Genomic DNA, 21,632 nt, shown 5'->3' with positions numbered 1-21,632 from the left:
GCATGTGCATGTAAGCATTAAGTCAAAGTACAGCATGGTGCAACTTCTCCCAAACTTCTTGACTATCACCTGATAGAAACTCCTCAAGTATCCGCTGCCTACACTCGAGTGTAGGCTACGTGGCGAGGCCAAACAGAGCGGCGGCATTGTGATCTAACGAGGCAGTGACAGTAATGTGACGTGGCGGCCTTGTACTGTGTAGGATGCATTGTTGTGGAGGTGAGTGAGAAAGCATGCACACAAGTATCCCAGCTATGTATCGCTGCATATGTAATCATCGAGGCTCGAGGCTTCAACAGCGGATGCCTGACAAGGCTCCGCGGCGTCACTCTGGACAACATGACCACAGCCTTGGAATTACAGGGAAATCACATAGAGCAAGAATAAGGAGTTGGCATGTGCTTAGAATGGAGGCTGATAACAGACCAAAAGAAAATCTTGGAAGAGCAAAAAAAATTACCTGGCACCGAATTGTGGATAACAAGCCAGCCAAGACTCTCTGTATCTGGGCGTAAGGCTCAACATGTAGGATAGTGAACAATGGAGGAAGCTCATTGTGGCCTTGATGGCCAACAGTGGACAAAGAGAATAATGTTCATCCTGGTCTCAGAATCCCAAAACACGGCCTTATCTGGGTTTTGATCAAACTGAATACCTTAGAAGTGTGTGTGTCGAGTAGTTAGTAAAACAAAAAAGTAAGATGGTTAAAGATCAGAGCTGCAGCATATTTTACCTTCGTCATCCTGCAGAGAAATAAAGTTTGCAGATAAAACCAGATTCACACTTCCAAAGCCTAACCACGAGTCCGGTCCCTGGTTCCCGATAACTTGGTTGCTAGAGAAGCTGCATAAGAACCCGAGGATTGTTGGACTCAAGTTCCAGGTAGACCATTTCTAATTTTCTCTTTTCTGTTGAACCGTGGAGCACTGTTACATAAAGGCGTCTCTTATTCTGAAAAGCTCATCTTCAATGAGCCTGACACACTGTACCGGGATCAGTCTCTGTCATAGAAAAACACTCGGAGCTGATCAGAGCTTGAACGTCTCGGAGCGTGAACGCAGTCTGAGCTCTCAGCCGACAAATGTTTTCATTTGTGGTTTTAAGACGAATAGTAAAAAGCATCTTATCAGCTTTCTTCGGAACATGTGAAGTGACTCATATCGCAGCCAAAAACAGTTCTTGGCGGCTGCTGATGGAGTTCTGATGTTTTGGACAAAAAGCAGAATAATATTATCTTTTTAAGCCCTGGATTAGAAGTCGCTTTAAGGGATTGTTACCACTTTAAAGAACTTTAACCATGAAGATGATCCATTAAAAAAACTCTTAATAGCAAAATAGGGTTGGTTTAAATTATAAACCAGGAAAAGAAAACATGCTGAGGGTTTTAAATAAAGAAAATAACAGCTTAAACAAACAATTAATTAATGCAACTTGAAAACCAACAAGTCAAACAAGAGATGACGTCTTTCAGCTATTCAAGCTGAAATCATTAAAGAACTGATTATAGTATTTCAGGCATGTAAAAAGGATTATACGGAGAGCTGTCAGTATCCATGTGAGCGTGTAAATAGATTAATCAGATTATGATTTCATACTGGCAACGGAGGCATTTTGCATGACTGTACAGTGTGAAAAGCTGTATTCAGTTCGTCCATGAACCAAAGGGAGAGCAACAGATGAAACGGTTGTATCCTTGCATGTGGCTATGGTGTGAATCTTTCACTTAAATGCAAATGCAGGAGTGGAATCTGCAATCTGGCAACACACTGTGTTTGGGGGTGTAGTCATATTTGGGGGCATACAGTCAAATTTATGGTGTCATATATCTATATATGGGGGGTTTGCTCTGCACCTCCTGCACATACACATGATTTACTTCCTCAGGGGAAGCTGGTGTCGACTCTAACTTTCCATTAAAGGACCGCCATCACGCCGTGGTGGGAGGTGCATTTGCTTTTATAAGAGATGAAGCGGTTTTATTGACCAGCTCACTACCGCTAATGCAAACCGCAGTTTCACGACCAGGCTGGAGGTGGCCATCTCCCGCCTCAACAAGCTTCTACTGCGAGCATGCGGTACTACTTCCTGCCCGTTTGCCGAGGGTCAGATTGCCCACAGCGAGGTTTTTAACAAGAACATAGAAAATAAATCACCTTACGCTGTCTTGACTTCCATTCGATTTACTTCACTCATACTTCCTTCAAACACCTTTTGATTGCCTGTTCCCGATGGCCCTCTGACTTCTCACTTACTGCTCTTAACTGGCCCCCCGGCGGTAGGGGACCGCTATAATTAACCAGTACGCGCGCAGCCGATTCCATCGCTGCCACTCAACGCTGCTACGGGTCTTTGGGTTAGCTAATTATGGGGTCTGTATTCAATCCAACAATACAACAGTAATAGCTGCTGATACACCTGGAAGCGATCTGCACCTTTCTAGTTTTCTATGCAGGAATCATTTAAGATGTTTCCCCCTTCCTCCTTTAAATTCATGAATCACTTACATATCATATATTCACAGACAAACACTGGCATACACATTCAATTCAGTTCAGGACACTTAACAGATTGAGCAGGACTAGAATACTCTCGTGATGTTAAGAGTTAATACATTTTCAAGTCCAAACATCACCAGGGGCAAGCATTAGCGACGGTGGCGAGAAAAACTGCCTTAATAGGCTTTTAGGCAGAAATCCGGTGCAGCCCAGGCCCTTGGGTTCCAACTGCATTTGGTGTTGGTAGTAGTATAGTTGTAGTAGCATTAACAGTAGTGGTGGCATTAACAGAAGCAATAGTATCAACAGTAGTAGTCCATGGCAGCAGGCACAGATCCATCCCGACCATGTCGACATGTTCCTTTATGGGTAACTATGCCGTATATGAGGGATTTCTTCAATAAATAACTATGCTTTTGTTTCCCTTATTGATTGCCGTGACTGATATATGAATAGTGAGCGCTGTGCTATTGAATTAAATAGAGAAATACACATACATAGATTTTCCGTTCGTGTCTTTTGTACCATAATTGCACCTTTTGGCTATTCGTGTCCTAAAAAAAACAAAACAACAAAGAACAATAGTGAATTGAAAAGTGAAGCCAATTATTTAGGTTTCAGCACACACATGTCATATATTCAATAAACACGAGACTGCTGTTGTTTAAATCTTCAGGTTGGCTGTTACAGGAGCGTGGACGAGTGACTGTCCATCATCTCAGAACTGCTGTTTCAAGTCATGCACTCAAAGGCACCTCGAGGAGATTGCATTGTAATTTATATTCATTGCTCACACTGCTATGTTTCCTTTGGCCCTAAAGTAACATGTGGAATGCATTTCCTTCCTCATAAAAGCTTTACAAAGCAGCTGTCCTTCTTCTCCGCTGTTCTCTTATGTTGATTCTTGCCTCGGCAGCTATCTTTAGTCTACAAAAAAGTAATCACATTCCACTCTGGCAAGTTTTTTAACTCTATACATTTCTTGCTTCGAGTTGGATGAAAAGATTGAGGCCGCCCTTTTCAGTACACTAAATATTGCTATCTGGCAAATAACCCCACGTAAAGGCAAATTATCATCCTCACACGTCTGTTTATGTATGAATTAAATGACTATAAAATGTTATATAGGGTGTTTTAGAGGTGCTGGTGTGGATTTTGGAAGTGCTTTTGATCTACGTATAAATGTAAAGCTCATAAATTAATTTCTTTCATAGAATAGCGTTATAGGTTATGGAAACGCATAGTTATGCCAACGAGGTATCTTCAACATTCGCGTGAGTTTTTCCTGCAAGGTAAAGAGTAAAAACAGACTTTGTTTACCACCGTGATCATGAAGCATGAGGGCGATGCTGCGAAAAGACACGCAATCTCAGCAAAACATTGCATGGATTAAAAAAAAGGCTATATCATTCTCACAGGCATGGCTTCCCGGCTACGGCTGAGTGGGTAAATGAGTGGCGTTCGCCGCCCTCCGCCAAACTGTGAGGCGACTGCAAATGCTCCGACAAACACACACACACACACACACACACACAAGCTGGCAACACACACTGAGAAAAAATTAAAGGTCCCACGATTCCCACAAAATTCAATATGCAAAAAAAACAATGAGGTTGATTATTTATGCTTGGGTCACTTGTTGTAGCGGTGAAAACTGTTTCTCCTTATATAATCATATCTGGAAGCAAACATGTCTGTTTATCTACATTAACATGTATTTGCAGGATATTTACTTATGGAGAATTTACTTATCAGTCGTGTCAACTAAGGCCATAAAAAAGTTTGGGGTGTTTTTTGCTACAGATATATGTTTTCAGGGGCAGCTGGCATTATATTACTAGACAAACAGACTACATATGGCTGTTTGGACCTGCCTGCTTTGTGGAGCAAAGGACTCTTTAAAGGCTGAACACACGCTTTTATCTCGTCTCCATGGAAAAGGGTATTTATTTTTCTTTCTTTATTTTGTTATGATGAGTTTCATTGTTTTGGGTTGCTGTGAACCTGAACTATACTGGAGGACTGCCCTGTACCACAGCCAATGCTTTTGCTCCTTTGGGGGAAAGCTGCTGCTGTAGTAGTCCTCCACTAATATGACCCACAACATTATTTCCCACAGTGGGGCACTTGAACGCCTCTCTGAGCAGTTTAGGGACGATATAGCACAGGGTGAGACGGCGTTTGGCAGCCCAGGGCCGCCTAGTTAGTTTTATTTCACTATTTCACCTTCAATGAAAACGCTTATCACATATAATTAAAGACATAAAGTCACAAATATTATGCTTAAACTGTTTTACACTCATTATATCCACATAGAATATGAACTTAACCCAACAAAAGCATTGCAGAGGCAGTGGGCTGCTGAGAACGATGACATTTCTTCTAAATACAACAAAAGTTAGCTCTATTTCCATATTTAAGTGTCACAGGACACGAACGCTGGTGTCCTGGATGAAAGTCCTGTGTTTGTTTGACCCACCATTCTCTAACACACTTCATACTCCACTAGCTCTTATGTGGGAGGGTTTACAGTGGAGTCTACCTTGTGCTGACATTTTTTTTTTTTTACTTCTGCAGATATTCTCCGTATCATAGCAACCAGACACAATCAAAGCATCTCAGCTGGACCACCCCCTAAAAAAAACACTTCTGTGTTCTATTTCACAATCAAGCTTATTTATATGGCACTTAAATCAGGATAAATTCAGTAATATGAAGAAAAAAGGGTGGAAATATTCCCACACATCGCTGTTATTATCAACAAAGGGGAGGTTCTTTACGTTTTCTTGTCCTCGCCTGCATCTCATCGGTTTCATACAGCATGTATCAGTAAATAAACATAAAGCTTTATTTATTTACACCAGCAGCCGTCATGTTGCTTGCTCATTCGTCAGCGAGTCTTTAGAGCTCATTGAAGGCTTACACCACCTTTTTTTCCCCCAGCAGCCTCTGCTCCATTTTTTTTTTTTTTATAATGCACCCTCGTGGACAGCAGAGGTGCATTTCCGTACTTCCATTAGAGCGTGACTGCAGCGCATCGAGGCACGGATGATTGGTGATATTACCGGATATACCTGTATATTTTAGATTCTGAGTGCCGCGCTAATACGACAGTAGGAATACTGATCAGCACAATTCGGGGCGATGTAAGCTTGACATTGATGTTATGCTAATGTGGTGCCACTCTCTCGACTGTGTCCCCACACACACACACACACACACACACACACACACACACCTTTTAGCTGTGAATTTTTCATACGAATCCAACGCTAATGGAAACTAATTCTATTGGCATAATCGTGTCAAAGTAAGTGGTGAGTGCGTGTCTTTGTCTCGTCTCACTCGCCCACATCATGTATGGTTTAACAAAAAATAAACAAAACATATGTTTGATCATCGTGAATCCAGCTCAGGGATATATTAAATATGAAAGCTTGGCATTTTAAATTTTGTTTAAGTGCAGCAGGGAGATTAACCCCTCGCTGCAGGTGATGAAGGAAGGTCAACGTCAGAGACACAAACAAGTGTAATCGTAGGACAGAAGCCTCGCTTGGGGAACCAGATCGTTGTGATTTTTATTTTTAACAAATCAATTCATGTTGCACACATGCAGCTAAACAAACCCAGCATTTTAGTAGAGAGGACAGCCTGCTGGTTGGGACACACTGTGTGTGTGTGTGTGTGTGTGTGTGTGTGTGTGTGTGTGTGTGTGTGTGTGTGTGTGTGTGTGTGTGTGTGTGTGTGTGCGCGCGCGTGTGTGTGTGTGTGTGTGCGTGTGTGTGTGTGTGTGTAGCAGGAACTAGAGGTGATGGTGAACACCCTGCCAGGTGTTCTTATATCTGTGGACGGGTTCGGAGACGGTGATAGTAACCGTGCAAGATGGAGTTCAGATCGGATCAAAAAGAAGGCCAAGTTCAAAGATGTGGTCTGAGTGGAGGGGGGGGCATTGAACCCCCCCTCCACCTACTATACACCTCCATGATCACAGATGTGACCTCTAATCTTAAATAATCACATTGTAATCCACTTATAGATTCAAACATTCAGATTTCAATAAATCACATTAAACAAATAAATTGTAATGTTTATAATGTTTATGGTTTGTCTATTGTTTTGTTTGCGTGTGTATGTATGTTGTTGTATTCTCTCTTCCCTTTTCTTTTCTCAAATGATTACTATCATTTCTCTGTTATTAGTTAAAGGGGTTTATCCTCAATGAACACATTTCAAGAAATACAATATATATAATATTCTCCTCCATAACATCATTTTTGCTTTGGTATAATCAACCCTCTTATCTCTTCCTCCCTCAATGAGGTATCTTAACGTACAAAAAGCAAACATTTAAAAAGCAGCAGCCTCACAAGAGAACAAACTGTGAAAACGGCTGTGAGGGGGAAAGGCTTAGATAAATAGCTTAATCTGTAAATAAATCAGTATTAAAATAAATATGTTAATTGGGATTATCGCAGAGGTTGTTGATGCCCCCCCCCCCCCCAAAAAAAAGAAACAGCGAATCAGTGTGATTTTTAACTAACCTCTAAAGATAAACCATCAGCGCTCTCTTCCCTCCTCTGGCCATCCCCATCACACTCAGATATAATGATAACACTTCAGCACACACACACACACACACACACACACACACACACACACACACACACACACACACACACACACACACACACACAGTGGTTGAATGTTACAGCAAGGTGAAAACATATTTAAAGTAAACCCCTGCTTTATTTCTTAGATCAACACTGACAAGGTAATTTTAGAACTGAAGCTTCGGCATTTTAATTGTGTTGAATAAAAAACACGTTTGCATCAAGGTCGACTGCAGATACCCACAATGCACAGGGGGGTCGATTGGTTGCTATCGGGCCCTTATTGACCCCCCCACCACCACCACCACCACCTCAGGCCCCTCTTTGTGTTTGTACCCTGTTGCCTCTAAAACCCCATGCAATGCACATCAGAGTATAAACAGCTCCATGTCTGTTAGTTTGTGGTATAATACCCAGTTTTAATTGGAATATGTGAGAATATATTGATAACATTCCACGTCTACCACGTTGCAATGGATGGAAGGTTTGAAAATTAAAATCAACGTAGCGGAATCATATCTTTTTTCATTCCTTCTTTCATGTCAAAACCTGCCGCCTACATCCCCCACAATGCCGCTGACAGCTTCATCAGAGCATGATCTTTGTGAAGCAGCAGCTAACGTTGCCCCGGGCCGGCTTTCAGACTGCAGCACCGACCTACAGTATAATGGAAGTATGTCGAGAAGGCTTTTTCATGCATGGGGACGACTAACAGGAAGTAGGGTATGAGGAGACGAAAGCACGGTGGATGTTTGTGGGGAAATAAGCTGTTGATAGTCCTGAGAAGAGCTTCAGCTTTCACGCAGAGAAATGAGAAAAGGTAAGGTGACTAAAGACGTCTCAAAGTTTTCTAGAGAGCAGCGTAACAGGGTCTTCAAGTTCAGTGCTTTAAGGAAAGAACCAGAATGTGCAGCGCCACACCTCTCTTAAACCCTGAAGAAAGGGGCGTCACCTCACTCTGATTGGCCGAGACGGGAAACGCAAGCTGTTGTTGATTGTTAATTAGCAGCCGGTCACAAGCACAGGTGATCAGAATGAACCTCCACTCATGGAAGTGTGACGTCTAGAGACTTTGATAAAAGACTAAAGTCTTTCATCTCATAAACCATTTTCAATAAAGGTTTTCCATCCCAGACTGTCAAACTTCACAAAGATCTTGTAGGGTCACCATTCCTTTTTTTAGAGATTATTTCCATCCTGCTCCTGCTGGGAATTTACAAGCAGAAGAAGAAGTGGTGAACAATGGAGCAGGAACGTTTATTCATGTACTTCATGGTCATAAAGTTGTTTTAAATGTTGTTTTTCACACACAATCCTCTGTTTATTGCTATTTAAATGCATCAGGAATCACGTTGGACCAGGTGCAATGATTACATCATGTGTCCCAATCACCCAGGTGGAATTAAAGCATGCATCACATTTGTTTGGTGCTATAAAAGACATTTGCAAATTATTCAAACATTATGGAATAAATTAAGCTGTATAAAGCGACAAGTGATAACTTCACAATAATTCAGAACATCAGGGACAAAAGCTGTTGTAAATAAAATAAATAGGATAATATTAAAAATGTTTCATCGTTACACGAAGACAAGAAAAAGGAGCAAAGTGAGCTTTTTTGACCAAAACAAGACAGAACTCCACAACTCCCATGATCCTCTCTGGCTGAATCCGATAGGCTCTTTAGCTAACTGACTGCGACCTTCAGAGAAGGACGTGATGACGTAGTAGAAAGACTGAAAAACAAACAAACACACGACTTTCAGCCAGGAGACCAGTGTTCGTGTCCTAAAGTGTTGTTGAGTTAATTTCTTCATTTCGTTGTCTGTCTTCTTCTTCTTCTTCTTCGTCTTCACTAGAATACTCATGTTTTAAGGGGAAAAAGGTGGAATTGGTTCATTTTCATGACGAGACATTACACAACATCGCTCCAACAGCTGCTCGGGCATCTGTCGGTATCCGTGGTGACGGGTGTTTTCTGCTTACAGTGGCGAGAGAGTGCGTTAACCTGTGTGTTTATGCGTCGCTCTGTAATGTGTCTGGTGAAGAGGGATCGGGGGGTTTGTGGTCGTCATCTCGCGTCCCTCAGGATGAACTCCTCCGCCTGATGAATGTTCACAATTAAGTGCACACACATTTGCATTTTTAAATCAGGGCGTCATTTTTTTAAAGTAGGGCAAAAAACACAACAACCAACCAGTTTAGCTTCCAGAGAGTTTAATGTGCAACTTTATGACTTCATATTTTTCATATCGGGTCATGTGGAGAGAGTGAAATATAGAAAGTAAGTCAGAGCAGGAGTTCAGCAACACACACACACACACACACACACAAATGTGTTCAGGGCTGGCAGGCGGTCCAAAGGGAGGGATCCTCAGAGACCCTAAAAGCTGATGCACAGACCCTGACTCGCATTCTGTTGCTGGAGCAGCACCTATACATCTACCTCAAGATAATCCCAGAACAACTGCATCATGGGAAAACAAAGAGCCCTTTTGGAGAGACTGGCGGGGAACTTCCAGATCCGCCAGGTGCTCCTCCGCCAGGCCCTCGCTGAGAGTCTGGGGACCTTCATTCTGGTGGTGAGTAAAGATGATCTGTTGCTGCACTTCCTATTTATTACATCTTAAACTGAATTGATGTTTTTCATTACTGTTTGCTGCAGGTCAATGAAAGGAAATTGAACAGGAAGGTTACCGGTGTTGTTCTACAGTTTAAGTTAAATGTACCTTTGGTTCCACTTAAATACGACACTGCGACCGAGAGATGTTTTATCTCTGTTGTCATCTATTTTGGCTATTTGTCACTTTACATCTACATTGAGGAGCTTTCATCCAAAGCGACTTACAACAACATTTGTTGAAAGAAAGTGCAGCAGGATCGCCATCAGTACAAGAACAAGTTTCAAACGCCCAAATTATTCTGTTTAACCCATAGGTGTACAACAGAGCTCAGTGCTAAGACCTCTTAAGATCCCATTTTGGGTTGTCTATACCATAATACTTAATTCTGCTTAACAGGGCTGGATGTCCAAAAGATGATGCTTAGTTTGTATTCTGTAAAAAATTCAGGTTGTTTTAACTCATAAACTTAATTTCAAAAGCTGCCTTAAATATATGAGTAAACTCAACTCTGATAAAAGCTTTATTTCAATTCAGGAATGCAAGTTATATAAATTACTTAATTAATCACCATTTATTGTTTGAACTTGATACTCTGAGTTGAAATGACTTACTATGTTACATTATGCATTAAATAAAACTTACTTTCTCTTGTTAACTTAACTTATGATTATATGTATCGGGTCCCAATAAGCCCAAATAGCAAAAAGAAATTAAAAATGCACAAAAAAAGAGCGTGTAAAGAGAGTAAACCGTTTAGTTTTTTTCCCGATCACACCTGAACCGGAGCGGTGTGTTGGTTAGCTAGTTTGGTTAGCATCCCAAAAATAAATAAATTAAAACCTACATGTACATTATTATTGTTTTTGGAGTCATTTTCATGGAAGTGAGTTTGTTTGATCCAACCAGCAACAACAGGTTGATTCTCCCTCTGAAGAAAACATGCTGAAGCCTCCCGCCAGCTTTTCATTTCTGAGCAAAAAGCAAGAAAAAGAAAATCTTTTCTTAAAGTGCCTCCTGGGGGTTTGTCTCCTGGTCCGACATGTTTGTGTAGAGACCTGGGCTAGAGTCTAGTTGTTTGATGACACAATAGTCACTCATTTGTGTTTTTGTCAGGTTCTCCAGGTGTCTTCTGTAAGATTTAGATGTTCAAAGGCACCTTCTTTTTATGGTAGTTCTAAAACAAAAATGTAAAGAAACTTTACCGGCTCCTCTCTTCTCATTAAATCGCTGCTTTCTTAGATGTCTGTGAAAACGCTGAATAATTCCAACTATATTCATAAGAGCTTGAGCACCCGCATTAATTATCCCCTGTTCCTTCTTTGCACTTAAATTACACACAGAACCACATTATTTTCACACCCCATATTCTTTGTTAATGATACAAGGCTTCTTACAGCCGCTGTACCCCCCTCCCCTACCATATTAGGGAAGCATGTTTTCAGAATAAAAGCTTAATGTTTTTTTAAGCCGCTGCAAAACAAGGTGGAATGCCTCCGAGTCTCCCGGCGACCTGCCGACAACACAAACACCGGGACGTTTGTTATTCTGATCCCCGGCTGCGACTGATCTGGTCCTTCCAGGAGACCTCTTCACTCGGCTGGCAGCCGGGTCCCCTTGGGGGTCTGAGCCAGGCAGCGGGGGGGTCAGGGCTGTGACCTCCGAGGTCATGGGCAGACACACCCTGGATACAACACAAGACTCGGTTAGACACCTGACACGGGGTCAGTCCCGGCGGAGGGACTTGTTATTCCCTCTGAAGGTGTTCCCACTACTGTCTGTCCCCGAGAAACAGAATAAGGCTGTTAGAAGGGATGAAATAATAAATAACTCCTGTCTGCCTCCAGATGTTTGGTTGCGGTGCCGTAGCACAGCTGGTTCTGAGCGCCGGCTCCCACGGCACGTTCCTCACCGTCAACCTGGCTTTCGGCTTCGCCGCCACGTTGGGCGTCCTCGCCAGCGGACAGATCTCAGGTGAGGAAGAGTCATGGGGTTCCTTTTGGAAATCTTCTTCACCCCGATGTTTGGTGTCGGAGTGACCTCATTAATGTGGAATTAAACACGTCACCTTGGTATTTCAGGGTTTTCTCTGGTTTATGATAAAGATGATTTGGGGGTAAATAAGAGTTGGTCCTCTGCCTGTGTGAATCCCTTCCTTCCTTCCTTCCTTCCTCCCTTCCTTCCTTCCTTGTTTAACATATAAAACATGAAATATTTTCTTCCTTCCTTCCTTCCTTCCTTCCTTCTTACAGAGCCCTTAATAACATATAAAACATGAAATATTTCCCTTCTTTGGTGTAATAATAATGCTTTTGTCACGTTCATTAAATGTGTGAATTCCGGAGTGCGACCACTTCAATGACGTTCTGTAATTTTTAATGAGGTTAGAAGAAGAAAAGTAAACACAGTTGAGGGGGAGATGGTTGATTTTTCACCATTATTATTATTATTATTATGTATTCACAACAACAATGAGGCGGTAAAGGCGATGTCAGCGACAGGGTTGATTTATTAAAAACAGGGGGAGGAAAACTTTATGAATCGCACTTAGCCGAGTTACTCATTAGCATTGCTGCCATGACGCACCCGTCATTCACAGGGTTTCTGTTTTTTTCTCCTCCAACTTCCATCAACAGGGAGCCATTATTATTGATGGCTTGACAGACGCTAAATATCAGCAAAGGGTAAACTGGCAGTTATCTGAAGCGCAGTATTTACCACACTGATGCGTTTGCCAGACGAATGACAGCTAGAGGAAGAAGGGGGGGGGGACTTGAAAACCAACATGGTACATCCGTAATTGAAAGGAAAGTCGAGAGTCAATCCTCGTCACTACAAAGGGTTCGCCGGTTCACTCATACTCACTTTTTCAATGCCTTTATAATGAGCCCTCCCCCCCCCCCCCCCTCTAACACACATTGCAGCTAAGGAAATAAGCTCTTATAATTAGATGGCACCTACTCTGACACGATTCTCCTTCAAGGTTAGAAGAAAGGATACCTCTCTGAATCTTCTTCATCTCTCCAGTTTAATGTGTGTCTCAGAGACCTTCCAGGACCACCAGGTTTCTGGGAACAAGGAGCTTTCTACGCTAACAGCCTCCATGTGTGTGTGTTGGAAATCACACACAATCTGATTGGATGAAAACACACAAGTTCTTCCTTCCTTCCTTCCTTCCTTCCTTGTTTAACATATAAAACATGAAATATTTCCTTCCTTCCTTCCTTCCTTGTTTGACATATAAAACATGAAATATTTCCTTCCTTCCTTCCTTCCTTCCTTCCTTGTTTGACATATAAAACATGAAATATTTCCTTCCTTCCTTCCTTCCTTCCTTGTTTAACGTCTAAAACATGAAATATTTCCTTCCTTCCTTCCTTCCTTGTTTAACGTATAAAACATGAAATATTTCCTTCTTTTCTTCCTTCCTTCCTTCCTTCCTTCCTTCCCATATCAAACATGTATCTGATCGTATGAAGTTTTGTATATTTCTCTCATCTTTAGGCGGCCATCTGAACCCTTCCTTCCTTCCTTCCTTCCCATAGAACATGTATCTGATCGTATGAGGTTCTCTTTATTTCTCTCATCATCAGGAGGCCATCTGAACCCGGCGGTGACCTTCGCCCTGTGTTTGCTCGGCAGGGAGCCGTGGAGGAAGTTCCCGCTCTTCTTCTTCTTCCAGACTCTCGGAGCCTTCCTGGGAGCGGCGGTCGTCTTTTGCATGTATTATGGTGCGTGAAAGATTAAAGTTTAGCCAGGCCACATATGTAAATGATAATCATGATTGTTGAAGCTGGAAACGGCATTAAGAAAATGCACAATATGACTGGGGATATGACCAATCTAAAAGGGTTTAAAAAAGGCCTTTTTCAGCTCAACTTTAAAGCTAATTCATACTTAACGCGGATCCACAAGGCTCCGCTTTGATGCAAATGTCCAATGTCAAACGCCCGAGTCCACGCGGCCCCGCTGTGGCTGTCAGCGTGACGGCCAGCGTTTGTTACAGGAAGCTGACTCTGACTGTGCACGCTCCATGTTTCCTTCCTCCATCTTTGCCCAGCCGGGGGCTTCTGCACCTCCGGCTGCTTTTCAAGACGATATGGAAGAGAGAGGAGATCCGCCATTACCCACATTTAAAAAGGATGTGTGGAACGCCCCAACTGGTAATGGACTTAAGATGGGTGGACCCGCGGGACCAGAACAAGTCTGAACATCTGATCCCCTTCAGTATACAGAAGCATCGTGGAAGCTGTTTGAACAAAGTGGCGGCTTTCTTCCACTAAATCTCTAAAACGCAAAGGGATCAATTAACACACTTATTCTTCACCAAGCTGCATTAAATGCTTAAAAGAAAAAGAACTTCTGTAAAAGTCAGTGCTGGGAGGTTGAGACCCGGTTCTGGCTCATAACATCTGATAAAAAGGCATAAAATATCCCTGAAAATATCATAATAATATGTCAAACTCATGATCGCTTGAGAGGAATTTGGATACAAAGTCTGGAAACCTGAATGTCTACAAGAACGTGTTATCCATTCAAGTAGTTGAATCTGTAGGAAAAAAAAAAAAATCAAGATTATTAAAAGGAAAGAAAGTAATTTGTCCATTTTTCCACCAGATGCATTGTGGGACTATAGCCCCGGGGAGCTGATTGTGGTTGGGAAGAATGCCACAGCTGGGATTTTTGCCACTTATCCGTCAAAGCATCTCAGCCTGGTTAATGGATTCTTTGATCAGGTAACTGTGACTTCATTTTTTTTATAAGTATTTCAGTCGGTTAAAATGGACCCATCTAAAAAAAAAAAAGAAGCAGTCTGCTTCCCTCTCAGAGGCCGCACACTTCAGTTAAAGTACCGTACGGCATTTTTTTCCCCCATCAGCTTCCATTGTGTTCGGCTTCAATTTCACAAGTTTGAGGATAAAGAAACACAATTATAGAAAAGATGCTGGAGTGGCGGCTTTGACTCAAATCGTGTCTTCCAAGAGAGTGATGATTGGAAAAACATGGCTGAGTGACGTCCATCGAAGACAAAGTGGAGTGTGAGCACAGCAGGCTGGAGGACTGTTATTGCACGACCTAATATCCAAATCCCGTCACATCGGCTCCTCTCATCCTCCTCTAACCTTTTAAGAGCAGCAGACGGTGTAATGAGCAGCACAGTGTCACTGTTAATCGGATCTGATTGTCTAAACTTGGAATCTGTGTGGAACAGCTTGCAAAAAAAGGAAGGTCAATTTGATCCCGCTCAGCCGGAAGACTGGAATAATTAATGAAAGTATCGTGTGTGTAAAATTACACGCCGTGCATCAAAAGCCCGGACGTTAAAACATGCAACTCACGCAACGCTGCTGGTTTACCTCAGAAAGATTCCTGCAACAGGTGTGTGTTTTTCATGTGTGTGTGTGGGGGTGTTTGCAATGTTGTCTGAGCAGACGAAAACACAAGTAAACAATCTGAACATCCTTGACAATGCGCCACAAGCTCCTGCCTCCTGAATTTGCTCATGTTATGCGTGCTCGACCGAACATGGAGAACGTTCACAGCTCCACACCAGCCATCTCCAACAATCACCGGCAAATCATGTGAGATTATATTTCTGGGAGTCTTCGCTTCAGTCGATGCTGAAACGGCTCTTCTTCTGTGCTGCATTGCAATCTTAGAAGAAGTGGACCACATGGCTGATGATGCTACTGCACCCGTAGTTCCTGACATGTCAGAACATTTCATCAATGTGGACTCGTCTACGACGGTGAATTGGGGCCGAATGTAGGGAAAGAACAAAAAAAAAACAAGAAAACGTAGCCGAGAGAGGTGGGCAATATTCAGAGAAAAAAAGTCACACATTTAGCTTTCACTTGTCATAGAGGAAGCAAACATGTTGCTTGACTGGTTGTTTGACGTTGCTATGACAACAGGTGAAAGCTACCGCTAGCATCTTAGCCCAACCGCCCCCGATCAATAAACACCCATAAGATGACAATTACCTCATATAAATAAAAGCAACATCATCACCCTAAGGACCTTAATGAGGCGTTGTCACATGTTGTGATGGATTAATTCGAAAAATAAATGCGTACATTCATGGGATGTTAGCTAGCATAGATGCCGGTTGTTAGCATCGTAATAGACTCGCAAATTTGCAACTTTTTTTCTCTCGGCTACGTTTTTCTTCTACATGGTCCCTGATACGCCGTCGTACTCCAAACCCTTGCTTTTTTCTGGGAAGCCACTTTTTGAAAAATGACCATTTAAAGACATACTGTACATCAGTGTAACATGTAAAATACTTTCATCAGTAAAACAAATAGAATGTTGACTATAAGATGTTATGTGAACACTTATTGTATAGCACCCTTATGTGGTTAATGTAGCCTCATGCAACCCTGATCAAATCTCAGATCTGTAGTGATGCCCCCATGCTGAGTAAAGAAAACACCACCTCAGCTCTCCTTGTGCTGCTTCCATTCATTGATGTCAGAATCCATTCAAATGGGCATTAATGAGAGTTGTGTGCTGTTTTTTTTCATCAGCTTTGCAAACATCTTCTGAAAAATCCACTGTGAATATCTCAACTTCTTAAAGGAGTGATTAAACATTCCACAGGAGGTGCGAGGCAAATGCATTTCAGAGTTGAGGATTGTGAGATTAAAGTCTCCTGTAAATTGCATCCGTTTATGACTCATCCTATCACACTCTACTCATTTGCATAAGGTGTGGACTTTCACCCAGGAGACCTCTTTTCATGTCCTGTGTGAAATCAAAATTGCCATTTGAATCCAAACCTGACCAAGTTTGCTGCCTAAACCTTAATGAAGTTGAGAATCCAGTTTTGAAACACAACTTCACAAGTTGTAAAATGTTGACATACATATACATAAAAGCATGAATAAGATAATCCTCCGTGTTCTGCTCCTCAGATTATTGGAACGGCTGCCCTGATCGTGTGCATCCTGGCCATCGTGGATCCACACAACAACCCGGTCCCTAGAGGTCTGGAGCCCTTCACCGTAGGCTTTGTGGTCTTGGTCATCGGCCTGTCGATGGGCTTCAACTCCGGCTACGCCATCAACCCGGCCAGGGACCTGGGGCCACGCCTCTTCACGGCCCTCGCTGGCTGGGGTCCAGAGGTTTTCATGTGAGTGCGCTTCTATTTCACCCTTTCATCCTTGCATGTGCAAGAGAGAAGATATCCAGTGTGAATCCAGGATTCATAGAACCATAGTTACATTTTGTAACATTTAACTTTTTACTTTTAAAACAGTCAAATCCTGTCATTCTGATGGGAGTGAAGGTGGAAGTCAGGTGACGTGGTATGAAGAGCAACAAAGTCCACAAACAAACTCAGGACTTTCACTAAGTAGACCATCATTAATGTCCAAAGTCAGTGTTTACTACACTATTATAATGTAATTACATAACTTATGCAAATAACCAACATTAATGTGAAAACGACAACTATTTGGCGGCAGAAGTGAAACTATAAGATTGTTGTGAAATATTGTGTAAACGACTGGTCAACATCAAAGTAGTAGATGTGGAAAATATCTTCACTTTTAGCCTCTAGATTCAAGCTCCAAAATCACTTGACACTTCATTTCCTATAATGCCACTTGGTAGCGTAGCTTCTATCCCGTATAGTCACATCATTGGGGGTTGGGGTTAAGGTTAGGTTTAGGGTTGTTGCTAGGGTTAGGGTTAGGTTCCAGGTTGTTGTTAGGGTTGGGGTAAGGGTTAGGGTTGGGGTCGGGCTCCACACCTCCCGTTCTTCTCCCTTCATATCCACAGAAGACATTTGTTTTCACAGCGATCAGTAAACTGACGCAGTGGCCCTTAAAATATATTGAAATTACAACGTTTCGGGACTGACGGGCTCCCTGACCCGTAACATTGCATTTCTGTATCTTCCACACTGCGCTCATATTTATTCATTATATATTTGTGACTACGTGCATTATGGTTTTTTTTTACTCTCCAGAGCGAACACCTACTGGTTCTTTGTGCCCATCTGTGCTCCCTTCCTGGGCGCTGTGGTGGGAGTGCTGATCTACCAGCTGATGATTGGTTACCATTTAGAAGCAGAAGTGCAAAGGAAGCAGAAGCAGGAGGAGGAAGAGGAGGAGAGGTTCACACTTAATGTGACAACCAATGAAGATGCATAAAGCGCTGCTGAATTATTTTTACATGCAATTATGTTGCAATGGATGACATTCTCGCCTACTACTTTTTAAATTTTGCTGTTTGGACTGTTTTTGTCTTCACATATCTGTTTCACTAACTTTCGGATATCAGATGCCTTCAATCAATAAATCATAAAGACACCTAGCCTCGGCATTTCATCTCATCACACTCCATCTCCACTAATTTTTTCTCCGAGCACAAAACGGTGTCCTTCACGCCGCTTGTTTGACAAAGCAAATATCGGCTCAAAAGGAGACGTCTTCTTGATTTAAGGTGGAGGAAACCTTGAAAAAGCAACCTTTTAAACTCCAAGCTCTTTCATTTCTATAAAGGAACATATTAATGTTAAAAATGAAAAGTGTCAGATTTGTGTTGGATTTGGTCTTTGTGTTCACGTCTCTCCAACACCTCATTGAAAGTGTTTCCTGGTGTTTGCCTGATTAAACATCCTCATATTAAAACAGTGTGATGTGAGGTCTGTTATACTCTCAGAATGAGCTTTAGGTGATAGAGACTAACAGGATGCTTCCAAATCTGGGAAACTATTCCTCTCACACCGCTGGAGAACATTTAAGTTGTTTTTCATGTGGAAATGTATGTAAAATAATAATATATAGTCCATAGAATATATAATATATAATATGGACTCCAGATTGTTGTGAAGTCCCCCCCCCCCCAAAATGGTTTGATCCATGCAATGCCTAAAACATACCTATGATTAACTCAGTAATTAAATACTTATGCTGGCCAGATTATGTGCCCTTGGATTAGCAAAACTGAAGTCAGACACACCCTGAATTGTGCCGTGCACCCTAGACCACCATGGACTACCCTAGACCACCCTAGACCACCATGGTCCACCCTAGACCACCATGGACTACCCTAGACCACCATGGACCACCATAGATCACCCTATTGACCCTTGATTTTCAGAACAAATTAAATGAATAAACGTTTGAAAACCTGATAGTGCCTCTCGTTTCCCAGCATGCTTTGGTGCACACCGCTTGGGCTCCCTCTGGTGCGACCGCAAACAAGCGGAATTGAAGATTTTGTTTGAACCGGTTGCTGGCTCCGGATGATGCCATCATAACAGCTGGTTCAAAATCAACACTTAACACTGTGTTAAGTCATTTAAAATTGTCTGCATGACGGCATCATTACAACATTTAGGCAAAGTGTTTCCAAATGTATTCGATTTTCAAGGGGAAAACTAACAAGACGAGTGTCTGTGAGGAGAGGCTCGCCTTAGAGACTCCCCAGCATGCAAATAGTGACATTTATTGCATTATAAATGCCCTCCAGGCTGTTAATATGCCCCTTTTGGTTCATAGTGCCTCAGGTGGTTATCACCGTTAGAAATGGGATCTGGGTTTGAAAGGGCAGTAAGGGCAAGAAAGGTCAGGGGTATTTGCTCAAACCAACACCGGTACAACGTCTCTCTCACACACACACACACACACACACACACACACATGTGCACATCAAAAGTTCATATCTTCCACAGACGTCCATCAATGCTCAATTACCAGCGGAGGAGGAAACGCACATTCTGCATCAAAATATCAGTAATGACGTTTTCGGAGTCTGGAAGAGAATATCAATACGTCAGATCTTACAAAGGCTTAAACTTCAGAGACGGCTGTGTGACATTTGGAGTCCCTCTTTGGCGTGACCTTTGCAGCAGTTCACCAAACACGTCTATTGTCAATCTAAACATTTGTCTCTGAAATCATAATTCACCTGCAGACGAGATGCAGAGTGAGTGAGTTTTTGTTTTTATAGATGTCGGCGTGGAATAAAAGAGTTAAAGTTCAACCAACTTTTCAGTGGAAATGCTGCAGTACAAATATCACACGGTCTGTTGATTTTTGAAAAAATGAATAAAAAAAAGCATAACTACAGGGAAAATCAGAATCCCCTCTGCATTGGAGTCAATCATCTTTGGAAGCCGGGGAAGAAAGAAACAGAAATGGACCAGAAAACAAAAATCAGCATCATGAACTAGAATAAGGAGTAATGGGAGCCACGGTTGACACATTTGTTTGTTGCCTCCATAACCCAACCGCAACCGTAACCCTTACCCCAACCTCAAAAATAACACTTACCCTAACCCTAACCCAGGGGCATGAGCAGCGTTTGATATGTCGAGGGGGGAGTCCTGTTTAGGTGGGGGGTCTAGGGGTCCTCCCCCAGAAAACTTTGGAAGTAAGTAGATTTCCCACATTCTGGTGCACTCTAACATGTTTTTAGAAGATGTCTCTTCCATATCTTATGTCTCTTGTTCCTAGAAATAAAAAAGGGAATTAAATGCTGCATTAAAAGCTGTAGGAAGCAAACTTCCTTCGGTGCTCGTGTGTGTGTGCGTGTAGGAAACCAAGAAAACACAGAGTGAATTCCTGGTGGACTGCTGTGGGTATTCTCTTACTGATAAAGTGGAACGGCCCGGACCCCCCCCCCCCTCAATATATGGTTGCAACGCCCATTCCCTTAGATCACCAGCAACACACACACACACACACACACACACACACAGCAGTTTTTTTACCATTTAAGATGCCATGATTAAACATGCAGAATATCAAATGCCACGTTCATCCAAACCCTTTATCTCACGTCACACGTGACATTTCATTGCAGGCAAAAGCAAGACGAAAGCTTGAGCCACAGCTCCACCTAGTGGGGAAGAAACAAACCTTTAACACTAACTACTGTGGAGTCAACACATGAAAAGGTCTGGTGGATTAAAAGGCCACAAGCACCACATGTGTCGTAGTTGTGTTAAAGAAAAGTGATTATCTGGATGGTCCTCAGAGTGTTGACCGAATCCTAATTACCAGAAAAAGTTTAATCCATCAGCTGTAATTTGTTATCCAAATAAACATCTGTTGACTGCTATTTACTTTGGAATAAAACAGATTATTCCACCAACTGATGGATTCACAGACTAAATGGCAGATTGTTAAGAATATCTTCCTGAATTATTTTCTTGAAGTTGTTCTTAAAACAAAAGATTCATGATGCTTTGTTGTTCACGCCTGTGTTCTTATAATGATGAAGGGCGTGCCACTTGATCCTTAATAGGAGGTAAACAGCTGATAATGTCCATAAAAGACTGTTTAAAAAACTGAATATAACACAATAACCAACTATAGGCCACCATTGCTTAATATAAAAATAAAATACAAAAATATATACATTTTTTTTATATTTTGTTAAATATTTTCCCCTGTAATGAAAATAATTCTTAATATTGAAAATGATAAAAAATATATATATATTATTGTAATCCTATAAAACAAAGACTGTATAAAACAAAACAACCAATCAAAAGTGTGCTCTTGACTCCGCCTAGATTCTGTTCTTTGTGAATAAATTGAATTTCAAACTGAATTGAATTCTCCACTGTCTCACATCGGGTGGTGAATTCATATTTCCCTTCTGCTACGACGACGTCCTGTAATGGACACTGAACACTGAGGATTTCCTGTTTTGTGTCAAACTCACTTAGATGATTCAGGTGATTTCAAGTTGTTACACCCTTTTTTTTTTTTTAAAGCTACTAGTGTCAGTTATTGGAAGTCACACTCGCTTTCTAGAATCTCTTCGCTCTTTTCACAGAAGGAGTTCCTTCAAGTCTAAATTTACGTTAATAAAAAGAAGATATTTATTGATTTCAGTGCAGTGAAAAAAAAACCTTCTAGTTGTGATATAACTGATGGTATCGC

At 41.8% G+C, this 21,632-nt stretch overlaps 1 protein-coding gene across 1 annotated transcript; it reads left to right on the top strand.

Annotated features, from left to right (window-relative positions):
• Positions 1 to 9,579: 9,579 nt before the first annotated feature.
• Positions 9,580 to 17,885, top strand: LOC311029450 (aquaporin-3-like; the record flags this gene model as incomplete). The annotated part of the gene is made up of 6 exons (XM_084034590.1): positions 9,580 to 9,687; positions 11,574 to 11,700; positions 13,320 to 13,457; positions 14,344 to 14,462; positions 16,644 to 16,861; positions 17,702 to 17,885. 6 exons carry the CDS (start codon positions 9,580 to 9,582, stop codon positions 17,883 to 17,885), a joined length of 894 nt encoding a protein of 297 aa, XP_083890716.1.
• Between the last annotated feature and the right edge of the window lie 3,747 nt (positions 17,886 to 21,632).

Source organism: Eutrigla gurnardus (assembly GCF_963514095.1).
Source record: "Eutrigla gurnardus genome assembly, chromosome: 19".
In the NCBI taxonomy this organism is placed as follows: Eukaryota; Metazoa; Chordata; class Actinopteri; order Perciformes; family Triglidae; genus Eutrigla; species Eutrigla gurnardus.
The sequence above is the reverse complement of the archived record's forward strand: the minus strand, read 5'-3'. Positions and strand labels throughout refer to the sequence as shown.